This window comes from Amblyomma maculatum, chromosome 4 (assembly GCF_055883805.1).
Source record: "Amblyomma maculatum isolate TAMU_Amacu chromosome 4, ASM5588380v1, whole genome shotgun sequence".
In the NCBI taxonomy this organism is placed as follows: Eukaryota; Metazoa; Arthropoda; class Arachnida; order Ixodida; family Ixodidae; genus Amblyomma; species Amblyomma maculatum.
Genome location: NC_139347.1, coordinates 114,707,192 through 114,734,432, shown reverse-complemented (window position 1 = coordinate 114,734,432; position 27,241 = coordinate 114,707,192). Strand labels below are relative to the sequence as shown.

The 27,241-nt window shown below is 47.5% G+C and overlaps 2 protein-coding genes and 5 non-coding genes across 7 annotated transcripts; all 7 read left to right on the top strand.

Moving 5' to 3' along the window:
- Positions 1-1,050: 1,050 nt before the first annotated feature.
- TRNAP-CGG (transfer RNA proline (anticodon CGG)) lies at positions 1,051-1,122 on the top strand. Its single transcript has one exon. It is a non-coding gene; the product is annotated as a tRNA-Pro (tRNA).
- Positions 1,123-1,386: 264 nt separating this feature from the next.
- Positions 1,387-3,121, top strand: LOC146192176 (uncharacterized). Its single transcript, XM_084600419.1, has 2 exons — positions 1,387-2,376; positions 3,086-3,121. The coding sequence occupies exons 1-2, from the start codon at positions 1,387-1,389 to the stop codon at positions 3,119-3,121; spliced, it is 1,026 nt and encodes a 341-aa protein (XP_084456545.1).
- A 3,606-nt stretch (positions 3,122-6,727) lies between these two features.
- On the top strand, positions 6,728-6,799 carry TRNAN-AUU (transfer RNA asparagine (anticodon AUU)). The gene has a single exon. It is a non-coding gene; the product is annotated as a tRNA-Asn (tRNA).
- Positions 6,800-7,026: 227 nt separating this feature from the next.
- On the top strand, positions 7,027-8,118 carry LOC146192174 (uncharacterized). The gene has a single exon (XM_084600418.1). The coding sequence runs from the start codon at positions 7,249-7,251 to the stop codon at positions 8,116-8,118; it is 870 nt and encodes a 289-aa protein (XP_084456544.1). The 5' UTR covers positions 7,027-7,248.
- A 4,026-nt stretch (positions 8,119-12,144) lies between these two features.
- TRNAP-AGG (transfer RNA proline (anticodon AGG)) lies at positions 12,145-12,216 on the top strand. Its single transcript has one exon. It is a non-coding gene; the product is annotated as a tRNA-Pro (tRNA).
- Positions 12,217-19,136: 6,920 nt separating this feature from the next.
- Positions 19,137-19,208, top strand: TRNAP-AGG (transfer RNA proline (anticodon AGG)). The gene has a single exon. It is a non-coding gene; the product is annotated as a tRNA-Pro (tRNA).
- A 5,555-nt stretch (positions 19,209-24,763) lies between these two features.
- TRNAP-CGG (transfer RNA proline (anticodon CGG)) lies at positions 24,764-24,835 on the top strand. The gene has a single exon. It is a non-coding gene; the product is annotated as a tRNA-Pro (tRNA).
- Positions 24,836-27,241: the final 2,406 nt, after the last annotated feature.

The following is a 27,241-nucleotide window of genomic DNA, read 5'->3' as shown; positions in this document are numbered from 1 at the left end:
CAACTTTATTGCAAGTATCGATTACATACAAGAAGTTTTCAAGGTACAAACAGAACCTCCTAACTGGCTGCCTGTTCTAGATAATCTCTGTAACATGAAACATTTTTAATGACAGCAGCCGTGAGAGAGAACGGCTGGCGCGTAGATTTTACCCTTTTTGTGTAAATATGTGTTTGTTAAATTATCCTGTAAGTGCAAGACAGGAAATAAAGAAAAAAGGAAGTGCTCGTTGGTCTGGTGTTGTGATTCTCGACTCGGTGCGAGAAGTCCCGGGTTCAAATCCCGGACGAGCGCTTCCTTCTTGTTTTTTAGGCTGGTGGCAGCCGCTGCTTTTGCTAATTCCACGCTCATTTCGTAGCCTGCCTCATTGTCTGCCTTGCCGCTGCACTCATTCATGCACCATTAAATAGTCAGTCAAATAGAGCGCCTGTTAATTCTCCATTCATGGTTTGCCCCTTGTCAGATATGATAGAAACTCAAATGGCAAGCACTCGCAGATTATGACTAGCAGCTTACCGGTATCGCTCAAGAGGAAAGTATACAACAGTTGCATCTTGCCTGTACTCACCTATGGGGCTGAAACGTGGAGGCCAACCAAGAGAGTTCTACTTCAGTTGAGGACAACCCAGAGGGCTATGGAACGACAAAATGGTAGGGGTAACATTAAGAGATAGGAAGCATGCAGAGTGGGTCAGAGAAGTTACTCAAGTTACCGACATTCTAGTGGAAATTAAGAAGAAGAAATGGACATGGGCAGGACATGTAGTGCGAAGAGAGGTTAACCGATGGTCGCTGAGGGTAACAAACTGGATTCCAAGGGAAGGAAAGCGTAGCAGGGGGCGGCAGAAAGCTAGGTGGGCGGATGAGATTAAGAAGCTCGCAGGGGTCAAGTGGATGCAGCTAGCACAGAACCGGATTAAGTGGAGAAATATGGGAGAGGCCTTCGCCCTGCAGTGGGTATAGTCAGGCTGGTGATGATGATGATGATGATGGTTTGCCCCTTGTCAGATATGATAGAAATTCGCTGAGCGACTTTTCACTCCTAAGCTGGGCTCGTTGGTCTAGGGGTATGATTCTCGCTTCGGGTGCGAGAGGTCCCGGGTTCAAATCCCGGACAAGCCCTTTCTTCTTTTTCCTTGCGCTGGTGGCAGCCACTGCTTTTGCTAATCCCGCGCTCATTTCGTAGCCTGCGTCGTTGTCAACCTTGACGCTGCAATCATTCATGCACCATTAAATAATCAGGAAAAGAGAGCGCCTGTTATTCTCCATTTATGGTTTGCCCCTTGTCAGATATGATAGAAATTCACTGAGCTACTGTTCACTCCCGTGGTGGGCTCGTTGGTCGGAGAACGACGAAGACTCCTTACCCTGTGGTAGCGTTTCACGATGCTCTCCGCTACAAAGGTTCTAGCGGCCTCTGGCCGAGGTACAGCTCAGGTTAATGTCAGCAGTAATGATTACCGTGTTGTCCTTCCCCGTTTCCCAACTGGTAAGCTTGTCGTCGACTCTGTTTTTCTGCATGCTGACATCGCCGGTCGCCCCTACCATGCCCAAGACTTCAGAGACGCCCTTAGGAACGTGGTGGATTTGGAAGAAATAAGCTCTATCGGAAAATTTCAAATGTCGCATGTCTGGATGGATACATGTAAATCGGCGCACTCTAAAGCAAAACTAGTCCCATGTGGAGATCTACTGGTTAAGAACCGTCGCTGTGTTGTGGATCCAGAACCAAAGGAGATAAAGGCGAAACTTCTCTGGCTGCGTGAACGCTTTGATGACTCCTTTATTTGCGAAGCTCTACAAGCTTATGGCAAAGTCACCTCGATTTCAAGGGAAAACTGGAAAGTTGCCGATATGGAACAGATGAAGACACTCAGCCGAGATGTGACTTTGACTCTTGCCGAAGGGGTTAGCGTTGGTGACGTTCTACATCAGCTAACTGTGTGTGAAGTGCAGAGCCTCGTTTTGATACCTGGCCGACCACCTCTCTGTCTCCGCTGCCACCGTGTAGGACACATTCGTCGGCACTGCCGTACGCCGCGTTGCGAAGATTGTCGGCGTTTCGGCCACACAGCAGAGGAGTGTGTGATTATATACGCGGACAAGCTTCGGCACGGAGTCCGACCTCCTGACGAAGCATTACGGGAGCACATCATGGACGCGTCTGAGATAATTGATGCGTCTGGCGACTTTCCTGTCAGCGTTGTGGCCGAGTCCTCAAGTGCTACTCCACGTGATACTGAGAAACAAAATACTGCTCATGCGTCCGAGGGTAATGCGAACAACTCAGAGTCTCAGACCTTGGACGAGATGTCGTGTCAAGCTTCGGACAAGGAGCCCACCGCAGACTATCCACGAATCGTTCCCGAACACCCAGTGAGTGTCACCGCGGATATTGTGACCCCTGTGGCCGTTGCTGTGCAACAACGTCCAGACCAGGGCCAAGTTCCTGTGGCTGACGGACTCGCGGCTGCGGACGAGCCAGTCTTGAAACGCCGTGCATCATGTGCCTCCGCGTCCAGTGAGGAGGACGATCAAGCTGGCAACAAGCATCGTCGTCGCGGTCAAGCGTCGAAGCACAAAGAGAAGTGCCGGCGTTCGCGGTCGAGGAGGCCTGGCTGTGGTTCGGAGGCGGCTTCGCCGTATTCCGAAAGGCAAATGGAATTGTAGGCAAAACTATGTGCTGTCACCATGGCGGTCTCTGAAGAGATAGTGCTTGCAACTCTCAGTGTACGGGGTCGTAGGTCTCACCAGAGACGGATGCAACTTCGCCGACTTATGCACAGCAGGCGCCTAGATATTGTAGCAGTCCGAGAGACGAAGATAGAGAGGAGGAAACTGAAAGGGCGCTACAGCCCTTTTTGGCAGATTTTAATGTCATTGTTGCGCATGCTGTGGGCTTGTCGGCCGGTTGTTTTCTGTTTCTGCGAAAGACGCTGCCTTGTACTGGCCTAACTTATAATATCGACGCCGAGGGTCGGTTGATATGTTGCGATCTTCAACTCTTTAGCAAGCCATGGCGGATAATTAATGTTTATGCTTTTAATACTGTGACACAGCGCATAAGTTTTTTTTGAACATATAGCCAGCTTACGTGACTCTGACCGACATCTTGTGCTAATGGGCGACTACAACTGTGTTTGCAACCCCATAGATCGTTCTAGTCCAGACGCACGCAGTGACAGGAGTGGCGAACTTTTGTTCAGTGTTACAGAAGATGCGGAACTGGTTGAACAGGGGCGTCCTGCCGTGCTTTTAGATCATTCACCCACATTCAGGGGCATTCTCACTCTCGCCTAGATCGGAACTATGCATCTTGTACATTAGTTTCCCGCTGGCTTGTTTGCGAAACTGTACCGGTTTCGTTTTCTGATCGTAGCATGGTAGTAGCCCGGCTCGGTGGCAATGACCATTCAAAGTTTAGGCCGCAGTGGGAACTTTGTAAGTTAAACTCATCGCTGGAAATGACCAAGAATTTATTATTCGTGTGCGCTCACAGTTCCAATCATGTTTTTCTAGAAATCTACCAATATTCGCCGCTTGGGAAATGTTCAAGCAGGACGTACGTGCGATAGCAATTGAACTTGGCTCGATTAAATCTTTCTACAGGAAATATCAGGAGGAGACACCTAACAAAAACTTGTATACGCTGTATGAGCTAGAATGTGAATCCCCTGGATCATATACGGACGAAATTGCTAGTGTCAAAAGTAAGATACAAAGGCATGATGCGGAACGATACAAGGGTGCCTTAATTCGATCTCATGTCAAGCGTGCTTTGCACTGCGAACGGCCGACGCGGCAAGCTTTGCTTGATGAACGTCATCATGCGACTGCAAAGCTGATTCCGGGATTAATGCGTAATGGCACATTGGTTACGAGTACGAATGAGGTTACGTCCGCATTTGTGGATTATTACTCGATGTTGTTTAGTGCCACTCCTCCTGTAAGAAATTCTGACATCTCGCGTTTCACATCCCTGGTGACCCCTTTATCAGAAGATGATTGTTCTGTAATTAGTAGCTCTTTCACGCAGCAAGAGGTAGAAGTGGCAATTTATCAATTACCTCTCTCAAAAACGCCTGGTCCTGATGGCATTTCCTCTGAATTTTACAAAGCTTTTAAAATTGTCTTGCTCCTATCCTGCTAGATGTCTTCGCGATAAGTTTTGATCTAGAAGTCCTTCCCGAGACTTTTACAAAATGCCACACAGTCCTAATTCCAAAGAGTACTGATGAAGAAAAATTACGCTCAGTGGAAGGCTATAGATCAATCACATTGGCAAATGTGGATTGCAAGATTTTCGACAAACTTTTATCAAATCGCCTACAGTTCGCAATGTCGGTTCTCATTGGCCCTCACCAGACGTGCGGCTTGAGGGGCCGAGCCATACAAAGTAATGTATAGCGTGTTGCAGAATTAGAGGCGCGATGTAGAATGCTTCTCCCAGCTAAACCGCGGCATCCTCGAAGTTCATATTTTGCACAGAAATCATATTTTGTCGCTCGTATTTTTTAATACCAAATTTGTTTGGGGTACTTGCCTGCTTCGATCAAAAGAAGTCAGATGTTCCCATCTTATGTGGCGGCGACGACGCCAAACGAACCGCTGCCCTAGCGATGGTACTGGTGGCGCCACCTCATGCTGCTTACAACAGCTTAAACCTTCTGCCAAAACGTTCGCCCCCTCTTTTCCTGCTACAGAGTTGTTTAAGCAGCATGAGGTGGCGCCACCAGTACCATCTCTGGGGCAGCGGCTCGTCTGGCGTCGTCGCCGCCGCATAAGATGGGGACATCTGACTTATTTTGATCGAATCAAGCAAGTACTCCAAGCAAATTTGGTATTAAAAAATACTAGCGACAAAATGCCATTTTTGTGCAAAATTTGAACTGCGAGGATTTCACAGTTTAGCTGGGAGGAGCATTCTACAACGCGCCTCTAATTGTGCAACACGCTGTACATATTGCGTGCACAATCCTCGAATCGTGCTCCTGCTCTCATGATCAGGTTGCTTTACTTCAGGTCGACCTCGCAAAAGCATTTGATCGAGTTCGTCATTTCCTGTTTTCTCTTCTGGAATGAGCGAACGTTGGTTCTTAGTACTGAAGGGGTTGCAACTTTGCTATAGAAATTGTTCGACTCGCCTAATTGTAAATGGCCACCTATCGAGCCCCATACCTATCAATTCTTCTGTGAAGCAAGGCTGTCCGATGTCTCCACTGCTTTTTGCTCTTTACTTGGAACCACTTTGTCAGGGTGTTTTACATAACAGTATCCATGGCTTCCCTCTCCATGGGAATGAGGTTAAAGTGCTTGCATATGCGGATGGTCTTGCGTTTTTCTGCACTGACAAACCAAGCATAGAAAAAACTTTATCCAGCATAGAAGAATTTGGCGTTGTTTCTAGTGCTCAGATGAATCATTCCAAGAGTTCCGGCCTTTGGTTTGGTTCGTGGGGCTCAACACCACCCCTATATGCAGGCGTTGAATGGTCATGTGTGCCCTCTAAATATATAGGCGTTCCACTGCATGCATTTAAGTCAAGTTCAAATTACTGGAAAGAGCGCGTTCCAGTAGTCCAGCGTTATGCTAATACATTTGCCCCCCATCGGCTCTCAATATTCGGTCGGGCTCAGGCCTGCAACATGTTTTTGGCGACAAAACTTTATTATGTGCTTCAGGTCCTCCACTGTGCTAGTCATTACATCCAGCGTTTTCACCGAATATTTGCGACGTTTATTTGGTCATCCAATTTTGAACCGATTCGACGTGATAACCTATTCATACCTGTTTGTGCAGGGGGGCTCGGCTTAGTGCATCTGTATGTAAGGCAGTTAGTTGCCCGTTTCTTTTTTCGTGATTGTTCACATCCGATTATTAGAGCATTCCTACAAGTTAATTTCATGAATCTGCTTCCCGACATAGTGGTTTCTTCAGATTTTACTGACCGCCCGCAGTTACTAGGATATCTGCAGGAAGTTTATGCTTCGGTGAGTTTTTTGACAGTACGATTCTCCAATGAGTACTTATATTCTGTTTCGCGCAAGATACTATACAAGGATTTGGTAGCGATGCTTTTTCCGCCACCACTGTATCGTTCCTTATACCTTGGTTTTAAGGGTTATGATGTGTTAAAAAGGGTGCGCAAAATGCAGCTTTCTTCTTGCACGAAAACATTTTTCTTTGAATAACACATCGAAGCTCTACCTGTTAACACATGGCTCCATAGCAAAAATATTTTTGTATCTTCTGTAAACTGCCGTCTGTGTGATGTGACTGAAACAATTGAGCACTGTTTCATTATTTCAAAGACGCAATTCTTTTTCGGGATGTGCTGCAAAGAACTCTAAAGAAAGATTTTGTTCTAAATTCATACAGTGTGCGGTATCTTGCTGTTACACAATCCGATTACAAACCATATGACATGTTTTTCCTTATTGGACTTCATAGCTTGTGGAGGACACGCATGTCGGATCGCAACGCTTAACCTATTGTTCCACCTAGACTCCATTTAACAGAATGATGCTGCAACTGAAGGACACTTATGATGAAAATGACTTTCAACCTGATTGGTTTGCGCTGGTGACACGGTGCTTATTATTATTTTGCCTGCCTTTTAAAAAGTTGTGTCTTCTCTGGTGCATCTCAGCAATGGCTGAGGGAATTGTAAATAGTCTGTGTACATAACCGTTTCCGTATAATAAATACCATGTCAAAAAAAAAAGTCGGCTCGTTGGTCTAGGGGTATGATTCTCGCTTATTGTGCGAGAGGTCCCGGGTTCAAATCCCGGACGAACCCTTTCTTCTTTTTCCTAGCGCTGGTGGCAGCCACTGCTTTTGCTAATCCCACGCTCATTTCGTAGCCTGCATCGTTCTCAGCCTTACCGCTGCACTCATTCATGCACCATTAAACACTCGGAAAAAGAGTGCGCCTATTATTCTCCATTTATGGTTTGCCCCTTGTTAGATATGATAGAAATTCACTGAGCGGCTGTTCACTCCCGTGCTGGGCTCGTTGGTCTAGGCATTCTGCTTCTGGACGCCGTAGTGTGCAGACGAAGGATGGCTGACTCCTCGCGAGCTTCGGTAACGGCCAATGATGGCTGTGGAACATCGTTTTTGGAAGGACTTCAAGACTACAGGATTGTACTGCCACCGCTGCCTACCGGGGAAAGACCTAAAACTATGCTTGTTCTTCACTGCGACATCAATGGAAGGCCTTACAGGATAGAAGATTTCTGCTAACCGATGAAAGACGCTGGTGTCATCGAACAGGTAGGGGGTTTGGGCGCATACCAGATGTCTCATGTCTGGTTTGTCAACTTTCAAACCGAAGAGGCAAAGAATACGTTACTTGGCTTAGGGCACATCCTTGTTAAAGGAAAAACGTGCGTGCGTTTTGACCCCGAAAGGCAAGAAGTAAGACTTAAAGTGCACTGGTGCGCGTTCAACGTCAGCAACGATACGTTGAAACGCGCGTTTGCCGTATACGGTGAAGTGAACGAAGTATCTGGCGACAAATGGAAGACCGGCGGTTTTCAAAACGCTGACTCCACCACCCGAGTTGTTCGGCTGATACTTCGTGAAGGTGACAGCCTGGATCGCATACCACATCAGATGCGTATCGGGAACGCCACCGTTTTAGTCGTCGTCCCAGGGCGGCCGCCGGTATGCCTGCGCTGCCACAAGACTGGCCCCATCCAGCGTGACTGCAGTGTACCCAAATGCAATGAGTACCACGCTTTTGGGCACGAAGAGGCGGAATGCACGAGATCGTATGCCCGAGCTGCTGGAAGAGGAGCGTTCGGCGATAACAGCGATCTGCACATGGATGAGGATGAAGCGGAGAAGGCAGCCTCGAACGCAGCGGTTGATAAACAAACGGACGCAGTGCAGAGCAATGGAGAGGGATGCGCTAAAGATATTCCTGCATCAAAGCTTAGTCCACCAGAGTCGGATACCACGAGCAGTACTACCGGTTCGTCGCAAGTTGCCCTGAACTCTACTGGAAAAGACAGTATGACAGCTATGGACATTGATTTGGCGACTGCTAAACGGCGTCATCATGAGGTGATTAGAGAGAGACAGGAGCAGAGACTGCGACGTCTAGAACGTTAGTGGTGCGTCGCCGATGTGAAGAAGCGGCGCGTCATGAGAGGCACACGACCGGCTTCGCTTCCTCGCGGCGACAACCCGGAATCCTAAACAATGGCGGGACGGCCCTACATGGCGCGGCGCTGTGCGCGCAAAGGTAAGCGCCATACTGGCGTCCTGGTTTTGCTAAGCGATGGCGTCGTTTGAAAGGAGCATTCTAGTAGCAACCCTCAATATCAGGGGTCTGTCTTTCAGAAGGAGACAAAACCGACTGTTGCGACTGGTTACAGAGCAGGAACTAGATATTGTAGCGGTGGAGGAGACCAAAATTGAGAGTCAAGAGCAGACCGACAATATGGTGTGCCCTTTCAGCAGTCGATATGATGTTTGTGTCTGTCATGCGGCAGGGACTTCGGCAGGTTGTATGCTTTTGATTCGCCAATCGTTGGGTGCGGTTGTAGAAAGCGCTGTGACCACTGACAGCGGTCGTTGGATTATCTGTGACATCACATTAGCTGGTTTGAAGTGGCGCATTATCTGTATTTACGCGCACACTAATTCAGATTAGAGGCGAAAACTTTTTGAGAATATCGGCTATTACTGTGACACAGAACGTATGGTCGTTTTAATTGGTGATTTCAACTGCGTATGCACGGCCCGAGACAAGTACTACGCCTTTCCGAGATGCGAGTACTGCCTGTCTGAAAGACATAATTGAGCAATGCTATCTTGATGATGTGGGCGATTGCATCGGAAACGCTACTGGAGAGCTTTTCACTCTTTTCCAGGGAAGAAGCCATGCACGTTTGGATAGGGCATACGTATCTGCCGAACTAATATCATACTGCTGTGAATACCGCGTACAACCAGTGCAGTTTAGTGACCACTGCCTTGTTGTCTTTGGGATCGGAAAAAGAAATGGAAAACGAAACAAATTTGTATGGGAAAATTGGAACCTTAATGAGAGGCTTCTGAGAGACGATAGTTTTCTGGGACAAGTAGTGTCAGCTCTAAATGAGATGCAATTTGCCAGTAATAATCTCAAGGGGAAAAATTGGAAAGATTTAAACAAGAAATAAAGATGAATGCGATTGAACGATCGTGTGCCATAAAACAGCAAGAAAAGGTAAAAGAAAGGGCGCTTAGAAACGACCTCACGTTTCTACTGACGCATGAGTGAAAGCAGCCGGGCTCGTGCATAGAAGAAATCCGCTCCGTCAAGCAGAAATTTGAGGCAATAGATACGGAGAGATATCAAGGTGCGATGGTGAGGGCGAGGGCACAGCGCCTGTTAGCGGGCGAAATGCACACAAAAGGTTCTCTTGGAATAGAAACGAAGCACGCCAGCAAGAATCACATATCACAAATAGAATGGAAAGGTGTACTCTATTCAGATAAATCGAATATACAGAGGGCCTTTTGTGAATACTACAGAGGAATGTTTAGTCACACAGAAGGTAAAATCGAACAATTGAAGTCTAGTTTCCTTTCTCTTATGCCAAGACTGGATGACGAAACAAAAAAAATGTTTAGAGCTGCCAATTTCCGAAGGAGAAGTAAATAAAGCCATAGAAGACCTCAACCCTGGAAAATCTCCAGGACAAGACGGGCTAGCAGCCGCCCTTTATAAAAAATTCAAAGACGATTTCGCCCCAGTTTTGACTAAATTATTTAATGAGGTCTATGACAAAGACATGCTTCCCCCGTCTTTTCTAACAGCCCATAAAATTTTAATACCAAAAAACGTTGACGAAGCCAAGCTTCAACAAGTTACCGTTTACAGACCAATATCCCTGACGAACACAGATTATAAGATTTTCATGAAAATTCTTGCTAAAAGGCTTCAAACTGTAATGAAAGAATTAGTAGGACCGCATCAGACCTGCGGCATTAAAGGCCGAAACATATATACTAATATCCACAAGGCACGGTCTGTGCAGGAGTGTTGGGACGCGTTGCATGAGAGTGTTGCCATGCTCCAGCTTGACCTAGAGAAAGCTTTCGACAAGGTGCCGCATGATGTCTTGTTATCAATTTTAGAGCAGCAAAATGTGAGCTCAGTTATTTGCAAAGGAGTCGCAATGGCGTACAGAGCGTGCACGACGCGCCTGATAGTAAATAAGAAGGTGGGTGAGCGCATCCATGTGCAACGCTCTGTGCGTCAAGGTTGCCCCCTGTCACCATTGCTTTTCTGCTTGTATACTGAACCATTTTGTCTGAACATCCATTATCGAGAGAAGCAGTATTCGAGGCTTTCGTTTGCATGCAGCAGAGGTCCGGATACTTGCGTATGCCGATGACATTGCCGTCTTCTGTACCGACTACGAAAGCATTCGCAGTGTTGTCAAATCGGTGAAGGACTTTTGTTCTGTTAGTGGTAGTGCGGTGAACTGGAATAAGTGTCTGCGTTTCTGGCATGGAGAGTAGCACAAACCCCTGCGAATTTCGTGAATATGCCTTGGGTAACAACCCCAGTGAAGTATTTAGGATTGCCACTGGAAAACTACCGATGCAGTGAGTCATGCCGGAACCAGCAGGTTTTAAAAGTACGTGTGAAGGCCGACAGACAAAAAGGATTCGGTTGGTCTATGTTTGTACGTGCTACGATTTGTAATTTATTTCTTGCTACCAAGATATGGTACGTGTTACAAGTACTGCACTGTTCTCGTGTGAATGTGCAGAGATTTCACCGTGTGTTCGCCATGTTTGTGTTGGGAAGTACTTGGGAGCGCACCCGCCGAACCAGCTTGTTTCACCGCGTCCGCTCGGGAGGCGTTGGTTTGGCTCATTTGTATTTCTGCCAAGTGGTTAACCGCTTTATGCTCTTTCGTGATACAAAGGACTCATTTTTACGAAATTTGTGTCAGGTTAGATTGAACAGAGTCCTACCAAATTTTGTTGTAAGTTCGGCGAGCATGCAAGGGAGGATTTTCGGAATCCTTAAAGAAGTGTCATGTCATGTCGTGTATTGCAAGCCCGTTTTTCGTTTGAATATTTATCAACCGTGACGCGAAAGAAACTTTACAAGGACTTGTGCGATGTCTTTCTCCCGATCCCATTGTACAGACCGTTGCACTGTGCAGGTCCATGGAAGTCAGTCCTTAAACGGGTAAAAAATATGGCTGTACCAGGGCAAAAAAAAACTTTCTTTTTCAAACTCCCTAGCAATACACTAGAAGTTAAGACTTATTTAGAAATGAAAGATTTTTTTGTACCTTGGGGAAATCACTGCTTCATATGCCGCAAACCGGAAACTATCGAACACGTTTTCTTAGACTGTTGGGAAGCCTTTTTCTTCTGGGACATTCTACAACGAACAATTAAGAAAGACCTACCAGTGAATGCTTTCGGAATTCGATATTTACCTATTGAAGATGATGATGGGCTACCGCCGGACATGATCATGTTATTGGGCCTGCACAGTATCTGGCGATCCAGAATGACTTTCAAGCATGCAGACGTTGATGTGAGGAAAATACGGCAGTATTCTCGAAGCCGTTGCGAGTGTTATTGAATTTCTCAAGACACAAGACGAAGTGCCTGAGTGGCTTCCGAGAATAGAAGTTTTGCTGCAAATGACTGATTTGTAATGGATTTGTAAACGTTTGTAACCGGACTAAAAAATAACTTCGAGCTGTAACCTTCATCTTAGCATTTCTTTTTTATGTTCGTATTAAAGCGCTGCTCTTCGAAAAACGTGAATGTTAGGTGTCATCTGTATCTTTATTTTGAGTGTTTGAAGCACTAGCTTTTCAACATTTTGCGCCTGGCTATATTGTTAACCACTGTGTACGTATCGCAATCTTGGATGCATTGTTTGTACTGTTGTCCCACTTTCCGCCCCCCCCCCCCCTATGTAATGCCCATCCGGGCCTTTAGAGTATTTGAATCAAAATATTTTTCTTGAAAGATCACGCAGCCCAAATCGCGTGGTTTTAACCCATGTAGTGTATTTGTCGCGTAATATTCACTCTCTGTGTGTGTATATGTGTGTGATGTTCTATATGTGTAAAATGTGATAATACATTAGGCAATATACAAAAAAAAAAGGGCTCGTTGGTCTAGGGGTATGATTCTCGCTTAGGGTGCGAGAGGTCCCGGGTTCAAATCCCGGACGAGCCCTTTCTTCTTTTTCCTTGCGCTGGCGGCCGCCACTGATTTTGCTAATCTCACGCTCATTTCGTAGCCTGCGTCGTTGTCTGCCTTGCCGCTGCACTCATTCATGCACCATTAAATACTCAGCCAAATAGAGCGCCTGTTGATTCTCCATTTATGCTTTGCCCTTCGTAACATGTGATAGAAATTCACTGAGCGACAGTTCACTCCCGAGCTGGGCTCGTTGGTCTAGCATTCTACTTCCGGCCACCGTAGTGAACGGTCGCAGAATCATGTGCTCCCGTGGAGCTACGATAGCGGCCCTTTCCAGCCGCGGAAACAGGCTTGACGACATGGACGATAGGGAGCATCAGATTATTCGGCCAACTTTGCCCACCGGACGCGTTGTTTTTAACACGCTTTTTTTGCACGGCGATGTGCGAGTCAGGCCATACAGGGTCGAGGATTTCCGCGACGCCCTGGTCAAGGCTGGTGCGCTCCCCGACGTTGTGGCGTTGGGGGCGTATCAGATCAACCATGTTTGGGCGGTCACGTTAAGCAGCACAGAAGCAACGAAGAAATTGGCGGCTTTCAAGGAACTCGAAGTTAAGGGACGCCGTTGCCTTATTATCGATCCCGAAGACCAACAGGTGAAGCTGCGACTTCACTGGATGTTGCACGGTGTGGCAGACGACGACATCCGGACGGCTTTTGCTGCGTTTGGGAATGTGACCGAGGTGACCCGGGAAAGGTGGGGAGTTCAAGGAGTCAAGGAGAAGGGGTCCACCACGAGGACTGCGCTCCTGAAATTGAAACCCGGCATTAAGGTCGACGACTTACCTCACCAGCTGCGAGTTGCCGGAGAGCTAGCCCTTGTCGTGGTGCCTGGGCGAGCGATGCAGTGCCTGCGCTGCCGCGGTACCGGTCACGTTCGACGTGAATGTAAGGTACCGCGTTGTCCAGAGTGTAGACGCTACGGACATGACGAGGCTGCCTGTGAGCTTTCGTACGCTTCGGCCGCGGGACATTGAACTGCGGAACGGTCGGCGGAGCCCACCATAGACGTGCTCGAGGCGGAGGAGGCGGCGAAGGGTGCCGGAGAGGTGCGAACGCAGACACGGGAGACTGATTCGTCGGTGGACTCGGCAGAAAGCGGCAATGCTGCGAGGGATGTGGGGAGAGCGGACTCTGCACCTGAGCTCCCTAGCAATGAGGAACGCACGTCACTTGAGCCGGCAAACGGTATGGAACAGGATAATGGGGAGGAGCACTCGGACACCAGCGGTGTTCGTAAGCCAGGCGTCCCAGCCCCAGCCAAGCGATCCACAGTCCGAACCCGAAGGTAACCAGGCGTCAGCCCCCAGCGTCGACGAGCCACCGGCAAAAACAGGGCAATCCCGGCGGTCCACGCTACGTCCGCGGCCAAACATATCATCAGAGAGACGGGCAGCGGATAAAGTGCCCCCGCTGCCGGGTCAGCCGCTCGCACCGGACGGGGATGGATCAAACGACGGCGTCTAGCAACGCGCTAGACGGGAAAGGTAAGCACCATGCTTTCGGTCTCTTCACCCTTGATGAAAATGGCGCCCGAAACCACCTTAAGAGTAGCCACGTTAAATGTCAGGGGATTGGCAGGCAAAAAGAAGCAGAGCCAGGTGCACCGGCTCTTAATTGACCACGATATTGACGTGCTTGCCGTGCAAGAAACTAAGGTTGACGGGGAGGAAGAGACCGGGAGCATGGTGCGACGTTTCACGGCTAGATTTTACGCCATTGTTAGCCACGCAGTTGGGACATCGGCCGGGTGTGTATTTTTTGTCAAAAAGCTGCCTGGTCTGGTTGTAAAGGGCTACTCCTCATGCTCTTCTGGACGGTGTGTAGTGGCTGATTGTGTATACAGCGGTGTTGAGTGGCGCATTATTTGTGTGTACGCTCCTAACTGTGTGGAGGAAAGAACAGTGTTTTTCGAGAATGTTATGCAGCAGTTAAGTACGGAAAGGCAGGTAGTATTGCTGGGCGATTTTAACTGTGTACTGAATGCTCGATTCAAAACCAGCACACGCGGATTCAGAGACAAGAGCACTGAAATGTTATGCCAGTTAATAAGCGAATGGAATATGGAGGATGTGGCTGATTGCTTGGAAGGACCGCGTGCCGTTCAGTACACGCACTTCCAAGGTTCTGGCCACCTGCGTCTGGACAGAATTTACGCGTCGCTTAATTTGATTCATTCATGCAATGAATACCGAGTTGTGCCTATGACATTCACGGATCACTGTTTGGTGCAATGCTTATTCGGCACCAAAAAACGAAGCAATGCATTTAGCTGGGAGTTATGGAAATTGAACAATAAATTGCTTAATGATGATGCCTTTAGACGCGTGGTATTGAATGAATTGATTAAAGTGAGGCCAGGGACTTTGCTCAAAATCGGGAAACAGTTTGAGTTGTGCAAGGAACAGATTAAAATTAAAGTCATTGACAGATCAAGTTGCCTGGTGTACGAGAAGAAAATTACAGAAACCCAGCTTAAGGCTTTGCTTGCAAAACTACACGAACAGGAATGTAAGGCACCCGGCAGATGGATAGAGGATATTGGAAAAATAAAAGAACAGATTAACTTGATAGAAGAAGACAGATATCAAGGAGCGTTAGTGCGTGCAAGAGCGGAAAAAATGGCCATGGATGAGACGCCGACAAAAAGATCGTTGGGAATAGAAAAAGCAAATGCAAGGCGAAATCACGTGGCAGAGGTAGATTGGGCAGGACGCACAGAAACCGATAACGAAGGAATCGCGAAAGCTTTCCGGGAGTATTATGAAGATCTATTTTCGTCCCGAGAGGTTTATTTGGACCGTTTTAAAGAATCCTTTCTTGACGCGATGCCAGAAATTGACGAGAACCAAAAAGAAAGACTGGAGCGGCCAAGAAGCGAAAAAGAAGTGCAGCAGGCAATAGAAAATTTAAACCCAAGGAAATCACCCGGGCCTGATGGCCTGAGTGCGGCTTTTTATAAAGCGTTCAAGGAACAGCTATCTCCTTTGTTGTGTGCCTTATTTAATGAAGCGTGTGAACTGAAGGCACTGCCTGCGTCTTTCGGATCGTCGCACACAGTACTTATTCCGAAAACTGACCAACCAGATAAGCTTAGGCAGTTGTCGTCTTACAGGCCCATTGCTCTGACAAACGTTGATTACAAGATTTATATGAAGGTGCTTGCTGGCAGACTACAAACGGTTATATGCGAACTAGTGGGCCCTCACCAAACGTGCGGTATCAAAGGGCTATCTATCTTTCAGAACATTCACAAAGCGCGAAGTGTGCTCGAATACTGCGATGCAACTCATGCATGTGTTGCGTTACTGCAGTTGGACTTCGAGAAAGCTTTTGATTGTGTGGCACATACTATTCTGTTCAGTATATTAGACTATGTTAATGTCGGCTCTGTTATTCGAGAGGGAGTGGCCTTGGCGTACCGTAACTGCACTACGAGATTAATTGTCAATAAGTCACTGGGGGCCCCCATCAACGTACGACGTTCGGTGCGCCAAGGTTGCCCCCTCAGCCCTCTTTTGTTCGGCATTTATATTGAAACGTTGTGTTTAAGCATCCTACAAAACAATGACATTGATGGTTTTCGACTGCAGGAGTCAGAAGTCAAATTGCTGGCTTACGCAGACGACGTTGCGGTTTTTTGTGTAAATAAGGAGAGTATAAAGAGGACAGTGGATGTGGTAAAACATTTTAGCAAAGTCACAGGGAGTAAAGTTAACTGGGGTAAGTGCCCGGGACTTTGGCACGGAGAATGGCGGCTGACCCCCGACACTTTCGCTAATGTGTCGTGGGTTACAACGCCTGCAAAGTACTTGGGTGTGCCCTTGAAATTTTACAAGGAAAGCGAGCCATACTGGCTAGAGCAGGTCAAAGAAACCAGTGAAAAAGCGGAGAAATGGAAAAGCGCTCAATTATCAATATTTGCAAGAGCCGCAGTTTGCAACCTGTTTTTAATTAGTAAGTTATGGTATGTTATGCAAGTGTTGCATTGCTCCCGTGTAAATGTGCAAAAATTGCATCGAGTTTTTGCGGTGTTTGTTTGGGCCTCGAGTTGGGAGAGGTGCAGTCGGACAAATTTGTGCCGGCAGGTGAAGCATGGGGGGCTTGGTCTGGGTCATTTGTTCGTGCGACAGATTGTCAACCGGTTTATGTTTTTTAGGGATGCCAGCGATCCATTCCTGCGCACAGTGTGTCAACAAAGACTTGGTCGAGCGTTGCCTGGTTTCGTAGTTTATACTCAATGTATGCCTGGTCCTCTGTTTGGATTCTTTAGGGAAATTGTTTTGAGCGTGAAATTCTTAAGCGCACGTTTTTCGAAAGAGTATTTAAGTAATGTTAACAGGAGAACATTATACAAGGATGTTTGTGAAGTGGTGTTCCCGGTGCCCTTGTACCGAGCTTTATACTATGGAGGCACCGGAAGTAATGTATTAAAACGAGTAAAGAAAATGCAAGTTGCTCCGGGAGCTAAAACGTTTTTCTTTATGCTACATACCGGTACTTTGAGTGTAAAATCATTTATGGAGTAGAAGGGTATGTTCCTACCGTGGGCGGCCCAATGTCTCATCTGCAAACAGCCAGAGACAATAGATCACGTGTTTTTGCATTGCTGGGAGGGGGTATATTTGTGGGATGTTCTGCAAAGGACAATAAAAAAACAGTTGGCACTTGATTCCCATGGCATTAGGTATTTGCCATTGCATAACCACGATGATATGCCGTTAGACCAGGTTATGTTAATCTGCCTCCACAGTATATGGCGCGCACGAATGGCTGGTTATCACTGCGATCCAGATGCACGGCCAGCCCTCATGTATTTCCGTGAAAGTGTGCAGCGATGGCTCGACGTGCTTAAATTCCAACCATGTGCTCCTGAGTGGCTGTCAAAGCTAGAACCTTTGACGGTGCTCAAAGAATTTTAACATGACAATGCCTGCCCCTCAGTGGGTGTTAGGCAACGCTAGCTACCTTTGTGTACATATATTATTCCTTTTTTTGCTGTTGTTTTGAGTTCCAGTGCGGTGTATTTGTGTCAAAGCCAGGCAATAAAGAAAAAAAGGGCTCGTTGGTCTAGGGGTATGATTCTCGCTTAGGGTGCGAGAGGTCCCGGGTTCAAATCGCGGACGAGCCCATTCTTCTTTTTCTTTGCACTGGTGGCAGCCACTGCTTTTGCTAATCCCAAGCTCATTTCGTAGCCTGCGTCGTTGTCTGCCTTGCCTCAGCACTCATTCATACACTGTTAAATACTCAGGCAAAGAGAGAGCCTGTTATTTCTTCATTTATGGTTTGCCCCTTGTCAGATATGATAGAAATTCACTGAGCGACTGCTCACTCCTGTGCTGGGCTCGTTGGTCTATGATAGACCGGCTCATAGACCAAAGAGCCCAGCAGAGGAGTGAGCAGTCGCTCAGTGAATTTCTGTCATATCTGACAAGGGGCAAACTGGTTTTATGATACAGTCAGCACAGGTAAAAATGCTGGCATATGCAGATGACATCGCTGTATTCTGTTCAAGCATAGAAAGCATTCGAGAAGTTACTGTCTTGTTGAAAAATTCTGCCGACAGACAGGCTGTGAAGTAAATTGGGAAAAAAGTGCCGGTTTCTGGCATGGAGACTGGGATGTTACGCCTGAATACGTTTCTCGTTTGCAATGGTCAAAATTGCCGACCCAGTATTTAGGCGTGCCGCTTGAATCGTACCAAGATCCCACCCCTTTCTGGGCTGGCCAACCACAGAGGGCGAGAGAGAAAGCTGATTCATGGCAGGGCAAGCCGTTGTCAATGTTCTCACACGCTTATTTGTGCAATGTTTTCCTTGTGGCAAAGATATGGTACGTAATGAATGTGCTTTCGTCGACGCGTGTTAGCATTCAAAAAATTCATCGTGTCTTTGCCGTTTTCATGTGGGCATCAACATGGGATACGTGCAGCAGAACCAACCTCTTTCTTCCTGTTAAGGCGGGGGGCATGGGCTTGTGCATCTCTTTTTGCGACAGGTTGTCTCGCGTTTTTTTTTTTCCTTCGTGATCAAAACGACAAATTCTTGAGGACGGTCATGCAAGTACGACTGTGTAAAATGTTTCCAGAATACGTTGTCTGTTCTGGTGAGAATATGAGTGGTGCTTTAAAAGGGCACATGCGCGAAGTTGTCTTGTCTTTCAGAATGTTGCATGCGTGTTTTTCAATGGAATACTTGAGCAAAGTTTGTAAGAAGAAGCTGTACAAAGATCTTCTGGATGTGACGATACCGTTGCCGATTTACCGTGCACCACACCGTGGAGGCCCCGGACAGGATGTCTTAAAGCGTGTGAAAAAGATGCCAGTTAGGCCTTCAGTTAGAACGTTCTTCTTTAAGCTACATTCCAACACATTTCCTGTTAAAACCTGGTTACATGAAAGAGGCTTATTCATTCCCTGGATAACACACTGTCTCCTTTGTAAAAAACCCGAGACAATCGAGCACGTCTTTCTGGATTGCTGGGACCCAGTCTTTCACTGGGATGTTCTCCAGAGAACACTAAAGAAAGACCTTCCGTTAGATCCGTATGGCATACGGTTCCTTCCAGTCGAGAGCGAGGGTATTCCTTTAGATTTATTCATGGTCTTGGGCCTCCACAGCCTGTGAAAAACAAGGATGCAAGTGCGAAATGCAGATGTCAACACGCGTTCTGTACGCGAGAACTTTATCGAGAGTGTGGTGCTCCTTAGAGAAACGTACCGGGTGCTTTCTGATCCACCTGACTGGATCAGTGTGCTCGATGAACTGGCTGTCCTCAAGAAATTTTAAACCTTTCGTGACAGCCGAAGTCTGGTTGTTGCGAGTTTTACCATTATTGTGGATCCTTTTTGAATTGATGTGAACTCAAAACAGGCAATAAAGAAAAAAAAAGGGGGCTCGTTGGTCTAGGGGTATGATTCTCGCTTAGGGTGCGAGAGGTCCCGGGTTCAAATCCCGGACGAGCCCTTTCTTCTTTTTTTTGCGCTGGTGGCAGCCACTGCTTTTGCTAATCCCAAGCTCATTTCGTAGCCTGTGTCGTTGTCTGCCTTGCCGCTGCACTCATTCATGCACCGTTAAATACTCAGGCAAAGAGAGAGCTGTTAATTCTTCATTTATGGTTTGCCCCTTGTCAGATATGATAGAAATTCACTGAGCGACTGTTCACTCCCGTGCTGGGCTCGTTGGTCGGAATCCCCGTCAAGCTTCCGAGCACGGCGGACGTATGTATTATGAGCTCCGTTGAAGCGGTCTCAGCGGGCCTTGCAGACCGCGGTACCAGGAAAGAGGTTAGTCAGGATTATGTCGTCCTTCTTGCCCCACTGCGAACTGGGTATGTCGTTGAAAATACTGTTTCCGAGAGCCACTTTTTCAACGAGTGCCGCCCGCCGAAGTTCTTCCGCTCGGTGCATATCAAATGAACCATGTGTGGGCAGTGACGTGGAAAAGCGCCGAAGGTGTTAAGAAACTTTTAGCGAAGCCGGAATTAACCGTTAAGAAGAAAAAGTGCATGATTATTGACCCAAATCAACAGGACGTACGGCTAAAACTGCACTGGTTGCTCTTCCACGTACGTGAGGACGACGTACTGTACGTGCGGCACTTGCACCGTATGGGCGGGCCATTGAAGTCGGAATGGACAAATGAGGTGTTAATGGTTATAGCCAGCAGAGTTCCATGACACGCACAGCCGTTCTTAGGATGAAGGCTGGTGTTACTCTGGATGACATACCCCACCAGATCCGTGTTGGAATAGAGCTGGCTCTTGTTATTGTGCCAGGCCAGGCACCGCGATGCCTCCGGTGCCAACAACTTGGGCACATTAGAAGTGAGTGTCATGTCCCAAAGTGCGAACTGTGTAAGCGTTTCGGGCATGCAGTGGACCGTTGTACATAAAAGGGCCTATGCTGCAGCTGCCACTACAGCGCTCACTGAAAAGTTGGAGTTGACTATGGACGAGGTGGAGGCGGAAGAAAGTCTAACCCTTGTGACACCTGTTGACAATTCTTCAACAAGTCGTGCCGACAGCGTCGGAGAAGCCTCGAAGGAAGCCACGGTGCCAGTGCCTACTCCTGTTGACGATAGGCTAGAGGCGGCGAAGACGGACGGGCAAAACGCAAGCTGTGCCCAGGACACTGACGGACGAGAGGTATTGCAGGCGAGTGCTAACAGCTTGGACGCGGGCAACGACGAAGCTTCCATGGATTGCACGGGGCATAACGATGGCGGCTCATCGGGGACGCGAACATGCGAAGCAGTCGATTCGGAGACAAGTGGCACGGGTCAAGAACCGCCCCAAAAATGCCATTCGTTAGAAGATCAAAACTTTGGGTGAGGCCTAATGTCGCCGAAGGCGTGAAGAGGGCGGACAACCCGCCTACCTGACAGTGAGTTTCGTGGACAGGCTGTAACCACGGACCAAGGGAATGCTGCCGGCTGACACTGCGGGAACAAGGACTGGGGAGCGTCTCATAGCCACTTTCTCTCAACTTGAGAATGACGCTACAAACAGGGATACGTTTTGCCACTATAAACGTTCGTGGCCTCGCCTCTAGGCGTAGGCAGTATCAGCTAAGTAGGTTTTTCGAGGACTATGCTCTCGATATTATGGCAGTGCAAGAGTCAAAGGTGGACAGTGAAGAAGGCACTTACCGCAAGGTACTGCATTTCCGTTCGTTGTTCAATGTGTGTGTGTCGCGTTCTGTAGCTCTGTCCGGCGGTTGTGCGCTCTTTATTAAAAGGTCATTGGGTGTTGTTGAAAGTGCAGTAACCACTAGTGCCTCTGGATGATTTGTGGTGTGCGATTTTTCTTTCTCAGGTGTGGAGTGGCGAGTGATCTCTTTGTACGCGCCGAATCAAGTGATTGAGCGGACAATTTTTTTTAAAGAAATAGGCGGGGTGCTTGATTGCAACAAGCGGATTTTTTTGCTCGGCGACTTCAACTGTGTTTGTAGAGAAGAACATCGCAACAGTACTGTCAGGCAACGTGACCAAAGAGCTATCTCACTGAACGAACTTGTCTCTGAAAAGGGCTTGGAAGATGTCGCATTATGCATGCCAAATGCAAGAGTACACATTACGCATTTTCAGGGGTAGATCCATGCACGCTTAGACCGAGCCTACATATCGCTGGAGATGGTGATGTCCTTTGTTGATTACTGTGTCCGGGCAGTGAGTTACAGTGATCACAGCTTAGTGTTCTTCACACTTGGTTCAAGGATGCGAAAGCCAAAGTTAAATTGGTCTCTGTGGAAATGAAATAGTAGCCCTCTCAAAGACGGAATATTTTTATAAACTGTGACAGAGGCTTTACGAGAACTCCACGACAGCACAGGAGCTTAGTGGTGGGAAAAATTCGAAGCTTTTAAGCAAAACATGAAAATGAAAGCTATAGACCATGGTAGTGTGCAAAGCTTTGAAAAGAAAGAAAACGAGATGAAATTAAAAGGCCTGCTGCAGGCACTTCTGAAGAAAGAAAATGTGCAACCAGGCCTACTGATTCAGGAAATTAGGGGCGTGAAGAATAAGCTAGAACAACTTGACAAGGAAAGATACAGAGAAGCGGTTGTAAGAGAGCGAAGTGAAACATTGTGGTTAGGCGAATCACCAACTAAGAGGGCGTTGGGCGAAGAAAAGTACGCTCAAAAGAACGATATAAAAGAATTTGTATACAATGGCCCCACGACGAATGACAGACAAAAGATGATGCTTTCGTCGAACATTATCGCGGATTACTCGGACGAACAGTGTCAATGGGTGGCGATTTTGTGAATATTTTCCTTGCGGCGATGCCAAAACTTGACGAAACATTGCAAAAAAGGCTAGAAGCACCGATAAGCGTAAAAGAAATCGAGACTGCAATAGAAGAATTAAGCGGTGGCAAGACACCTGGCCCGGACGGCCTGGGAGCAAAGTTTTATAAGGCTTTCAAGCAGGAAATTGCAGTTGCTCTGCAAGAAGTGATCATTGAAGGGTATGGGAAAACCAAACTTCCACAATCGTTCACAGAGGCGCACACAGTGCCTATCCTAAATCGGACGACCCCAATAAGCTTTTGTCGGTAACATCTTACTGACCAATTAGTCTCATGAACATCGATTACAAAAATTTTACGAACGTTTTGGCAAAGAGGGTGCAAGCTGTCATTCAAGAACTGGAAGGACCGCATCATACATGCGGAATAAAGGGACGTACTGTAGCGACAAACATACACATTGTAAGAAGCGTGCTAGAAATTTGTAATGCCTTCACGGGAACAGTCGCCATGTTACAGCTCGACTTACAGAAGGCTTTTGACCGTGTCTCACACGAAGTTTTGTTTAGAATTTTGGAACTGATCTGGCTAACAAAGTTCTTCTGTGCCCAGACAGTAAGTGCAGTCAATTGGAAAAAAAAGCGCTGGGTTTTGGCACGGAAACTGGGACGCAACGCCTGATGTGTTCGAAGGTATGCAGTGGTCGCCTATACCTTGCAAATATTTAGGAGTGCCCCTAGAAGTCGACGGGGACACAAATGGGTACTTGTACAACGGAAACGGAAAAGCTAAAAGAGAAAACCACCGCGTGGGGTGGCCTTGACCTGTCTGTGCTCGTGCGCGCAACAGTGTGCAACCTTTTTTTGGTGTCAAAAATATGGTATGTGCTACAAGTCCTCTGCATGGCACGCGTGAACGTGCAGAAACGGCACAAGGTGTTCGCTGTTTTTGTGTGAAATTTCACATGGAAAACGTTTAGCCGTACAAATGTATTTCATTCTGTTCGAGCCGAGGGTGTCGGCTTAACACATCTGTTTATAAGACAACTCGTATCACATTTTTTTCCTACGTGATCAGCAGAGCGCTTTTCTACGTACAGTTTTCCAGTTACGTTTGTGCAGACATATGCCAGGCTTTGTGGTGTCATCGACAGAACTGATGGGCAGCCGCATTGCAGGTTACCTTCGTGAAGTCGTACAGACGGCTGAAATCTTGAGTGTATGGTTTTCCAAAGATTATCTCTCTTCTGTGAGACGAAAGAAATTGTACAAAGATTTGGTTGACATAATGCTACCGATACCATTGTACAGATCGCTGTATATTTCTAGACCTGGAGAGGACGTGCTATCGAGGGTGAAAAGAATGATCGTAAGGCCAGGAATTAAGACTTTCTTTTTTAAACTTTATACCGGCACCCTCCCAGTGAAGCAGTGGCTAGCTGAGAAAGGAATATATGTCTTATGGACGACGAATTGTTTGCTATAAAAACAACCCGAAACTGTGGAACATATGTTTATAGACTGCTGGGACGCAGTGTTCCACTGGGACATTCTTCATCGGACTTTGAAGAATTTGAAGAAAGACCTGCCCATTTCAAGTTACGGGATCTGATTTTTACCAACAGAAAATGAAGATGGTGACCCGTATGACATGTTCATGATTCTAGCACTGCATAGTATATGGAAGACACGAATGGCAGTTCGCCATGCAGACCTTGATGTTCGGGACAACTTTATTGCAAGTATCGATTACATACCAGAAGTTTTCAAGGTACAAACAGAACCTCCTAACTGGCTGCCTGTTCTAGATAATCTCTGTAACATGAAACATTTTTAATTACAGCAGCCGTGCAAGAGAACGGCTGGCGCGTAGATTTTACCCTTTTTGTGTATATTTGTGTTTGTTAAATTATCCTGTAAGTGCAAGACACGAAATAAAGAAAAAAGAAAGTGCTCGTTGGTCTAGTGGTATGATTCTCGACTCGGTGAGAGAAGTCCCGGTTTTAAATACCGGACGAGCCCTTTCTCCTTTTTCCTTGCGCTGGCGGCAGCGGCTGCTTTTGCTAATCCCACGCTCATTTCGTAGCCTGCGTCGTTGTCTGCCTTGCCGTTGCACTCATTCATTCACTATTAAATACTCAGGCAAATAGAGCGCCTGTTAATTCTCCATTTATGGTTTGTCCCTTGTCAGATATGATAGAAACTCCAATGGCAAGCACTCGTAGATTATGACTAGCAGCTTACCGGTATCGCTCAAGAGGAAAGTATACAACAGTTGCATCTTGCCTGTACTCACCTATGGGGCTGAAACGTGGAGGCCAACCAAGAGAGTTCTACTTCAGTTGAGGACAACCCAGAGGGCTATGCAAAAAAAAATGGTAGGGGTAACATTAACAGATAGGAAGCATGCAGAGTGGGTCAGAGAAATGACTCAAGTTACCGACATTATAGTGGAAATTAAGGAGAAGAAATGGACATGGGCAGGACATGTAGTGCGAAGAGAGGTTAACCGATGGTCGCTGAGGGTAACAAACTAGATTCCAAGGGAAGGAAAGCGTAGCAGGGGGCGGCAGAAAGCTAGGTGGGCGGATGAGTTTAAGAAGTTCGCAGGGGTCAAGTGGATGCAGCTAGCGCAGAACCGGGTTAAGTGAAGAAATATGGGAGAGGCCTTCGCCCTGCAGTGGGTATAGTCAGGCTGATGATGATGATGATGGTTTGCCCCTTGTCAGATATGATAGAAATTCGCTGAGCGACTTTTGACTCCTAAGCTGGGCTCGTTGGTCTAGGGGTATGATTCTCGCTTCGGGTGCGAGAGGTCCCGGGTTCAAATCCCGGACGAGCCCTTTCTTCTTTTTCCTTGCGCTGGTGGCAGCCACTGCTTTTGCTAATCCCACGCTCATTTCGTAGCCTGCGTCGCTGTCAACCTTGCCGCTGCACTCATTCAGGCACCATTAAATACTCAGGAAAAGACAGCGCCTGTTATTCTCCATTTATGGTTTGCCCCTTGTCAGATATGATAGAAATTCACTGAGCTGCTGTTCACTCCCGTGGTGGGCTCGTTGGTCGGAGAACGACGAAGACTCCTTACCGTGTGGTAGCGTTTCACGATGCTCTCCGCTACAAAGGTTCAAGCGGCCTCTGGCCGAGGTACAGCTCTGGTTAATGCCAGCCGTAATGATTACCGTGTTGTCCTTCCCCGTTTCCCAACTGGTAAGGTTGTCGTCGACTCTGTTTTTCTGCATGCTGACATCGCCGGTCGCCCCTACCATGCCCAAGACTTCAGAGACGCCCTTCGGAACGTGGTGGATTTGGAAGAAATAAGCTCTATCGGAAAATTTCAAATGTCGCATGTGTGGATGGTTACCTCTAAATGGGCGCACTTTAAAGCAAAACTAGCTCATGTGGAGATTTACTGGTTAAGAACCGTCGCTGTGTTGTGGATCCAGAACCGAAGGAGATAAAGGCGAAACTTCTCTGGCTGCCTGAACGCTTTGATGACTCCTTTATTTGTGAAGCTCTACAAGCTTATGGCAAAGTCACCTCGATTTCGAGAGAAAACTGGAAAGTTGCCGATATGGAAAGATGAAGGCACTCAGCCGAGATGTGACTTTGACTCTTGCCGAAGGGGTTAGCGTTGGTGACGTTCTACATCAGCTAACTGTGTGTGAAGTGCAGAGCCTCGTTTTGATACCTGGCCTACCACCTCTCTGTCACCGCTGCAACCGTGTAGGACACATTCGTCGGCACTGCCGTACGCCGTGTTGCGAAGATTGCCGGCGTTTCGGCCACACAGCAGAGGAGTGTGTGATTACATACGCGGACAAGCTTCGGCACGGAGTCCGGCCTCCTGACGAAGCATTACGGGAGCACATCATGGACGCGTCTGAGATAATTGATGCGTCTGGTGTCAGCGTTGTAGCCGAGTACTCAAGTGCTACTCCACGGGATAATGAGAAACAAAATACTGCTCATGCGTCCGAGGGTAATGCGAACAACTCAGAGTCTGAGGCCTTGGACGAGATGTCGTGTCAAGCTTCGGAAAAGGAGCCCACCGCAGACTATCCACGAATCGTTCCCGAACACCCAGTGAGTGTCACCGCGGATATTGTGACCCCTGTGGCCGTTGCTGTGCAACAACGTCCAGACCAGGGCCAAGTTCCTGTGGCTGACGGACTCGCGGCTGCGGACGAGCCAGTCTTGAAACGCCGTGCATCATGTGCCTCTGCGTCCAGTGAGGAGGACGATCAAGCTGGCAACAAGCATCGTCGTCGCGGTCGAGCGTCGAAGCACAAAGGGAAGTGCCGGCGTTCGCGGTCGAGGAGGCCTGGCGGTGGTTCGGAGGCGGCTTCGCCGTCTTCCGAAAGGCAAATGGAATTGTAGGTAAAACTATGTGCTGTCACCATGGCGGTCTCTGAAGAGAGTGCTTGCAACTCTCAGTGTACGGGGTCGTAGGTCTCACCAGAGACGGATGCAACTTCGCCGACTTATGCACAGCAGGCTTCTAGATATTGTAGCAGTCCAAGAGACGAAGATAGAGAGGAGGAAACCGAAAGGGCGCTACAGCCCTTTTTGGCAGATTTTAATGTCATTGTTGTGCATGCTGTGGGCTTGTCGGCCGGTTGTTTTCTGTTTCTGCGAAAGACGCTGCCTTGTACTGGCCTAACTTATAATATCGACGCCGAGGGTCGGTTGATATGTTGCGATCTTCTACTCTTTAGGAAGCCATGGCGGATAATTAATGTTTATGCTTTTAATACTGTGACACAGCGCATAACTTTTTTTTGAACTTATAGCCAGCTTACTTGACTCTGACCGACATCTTGTGCTAATGGGCGACTTCAACTGTGTTTGCAACCCCATAGATCGTTCTAGTCCAGACGCACGCAGTGACAGGAGTGGCGAACTTTTGTTCAGTGTTACAGAAGATGCGGAACTGGTTGATACAGGAGCGTCCTGCCGTGCTTTCAGATCATTCACCCACATTCAGGGGCATTCTCACTCTCGCCTAGACCGGATCTATGCATCTTGTACATTAGTTTCCCGCTGGCTTGTTTGCGAAACTATACCGGTTTCGTTTTCTGATCGTAGCATGGTAGTAGCCCGGCTCGGTGGCAATGACCATTCAAAGTTTAGGCCGCAGTGGGAACTTTGTAAGTTAAACTCATCGCTGGTAAATGACCAAGAATTTATCATTCGTGTGCGCTCACAGTTCCAATCAGGTTTTTCTAGAAATCTACCAATATTCGCCG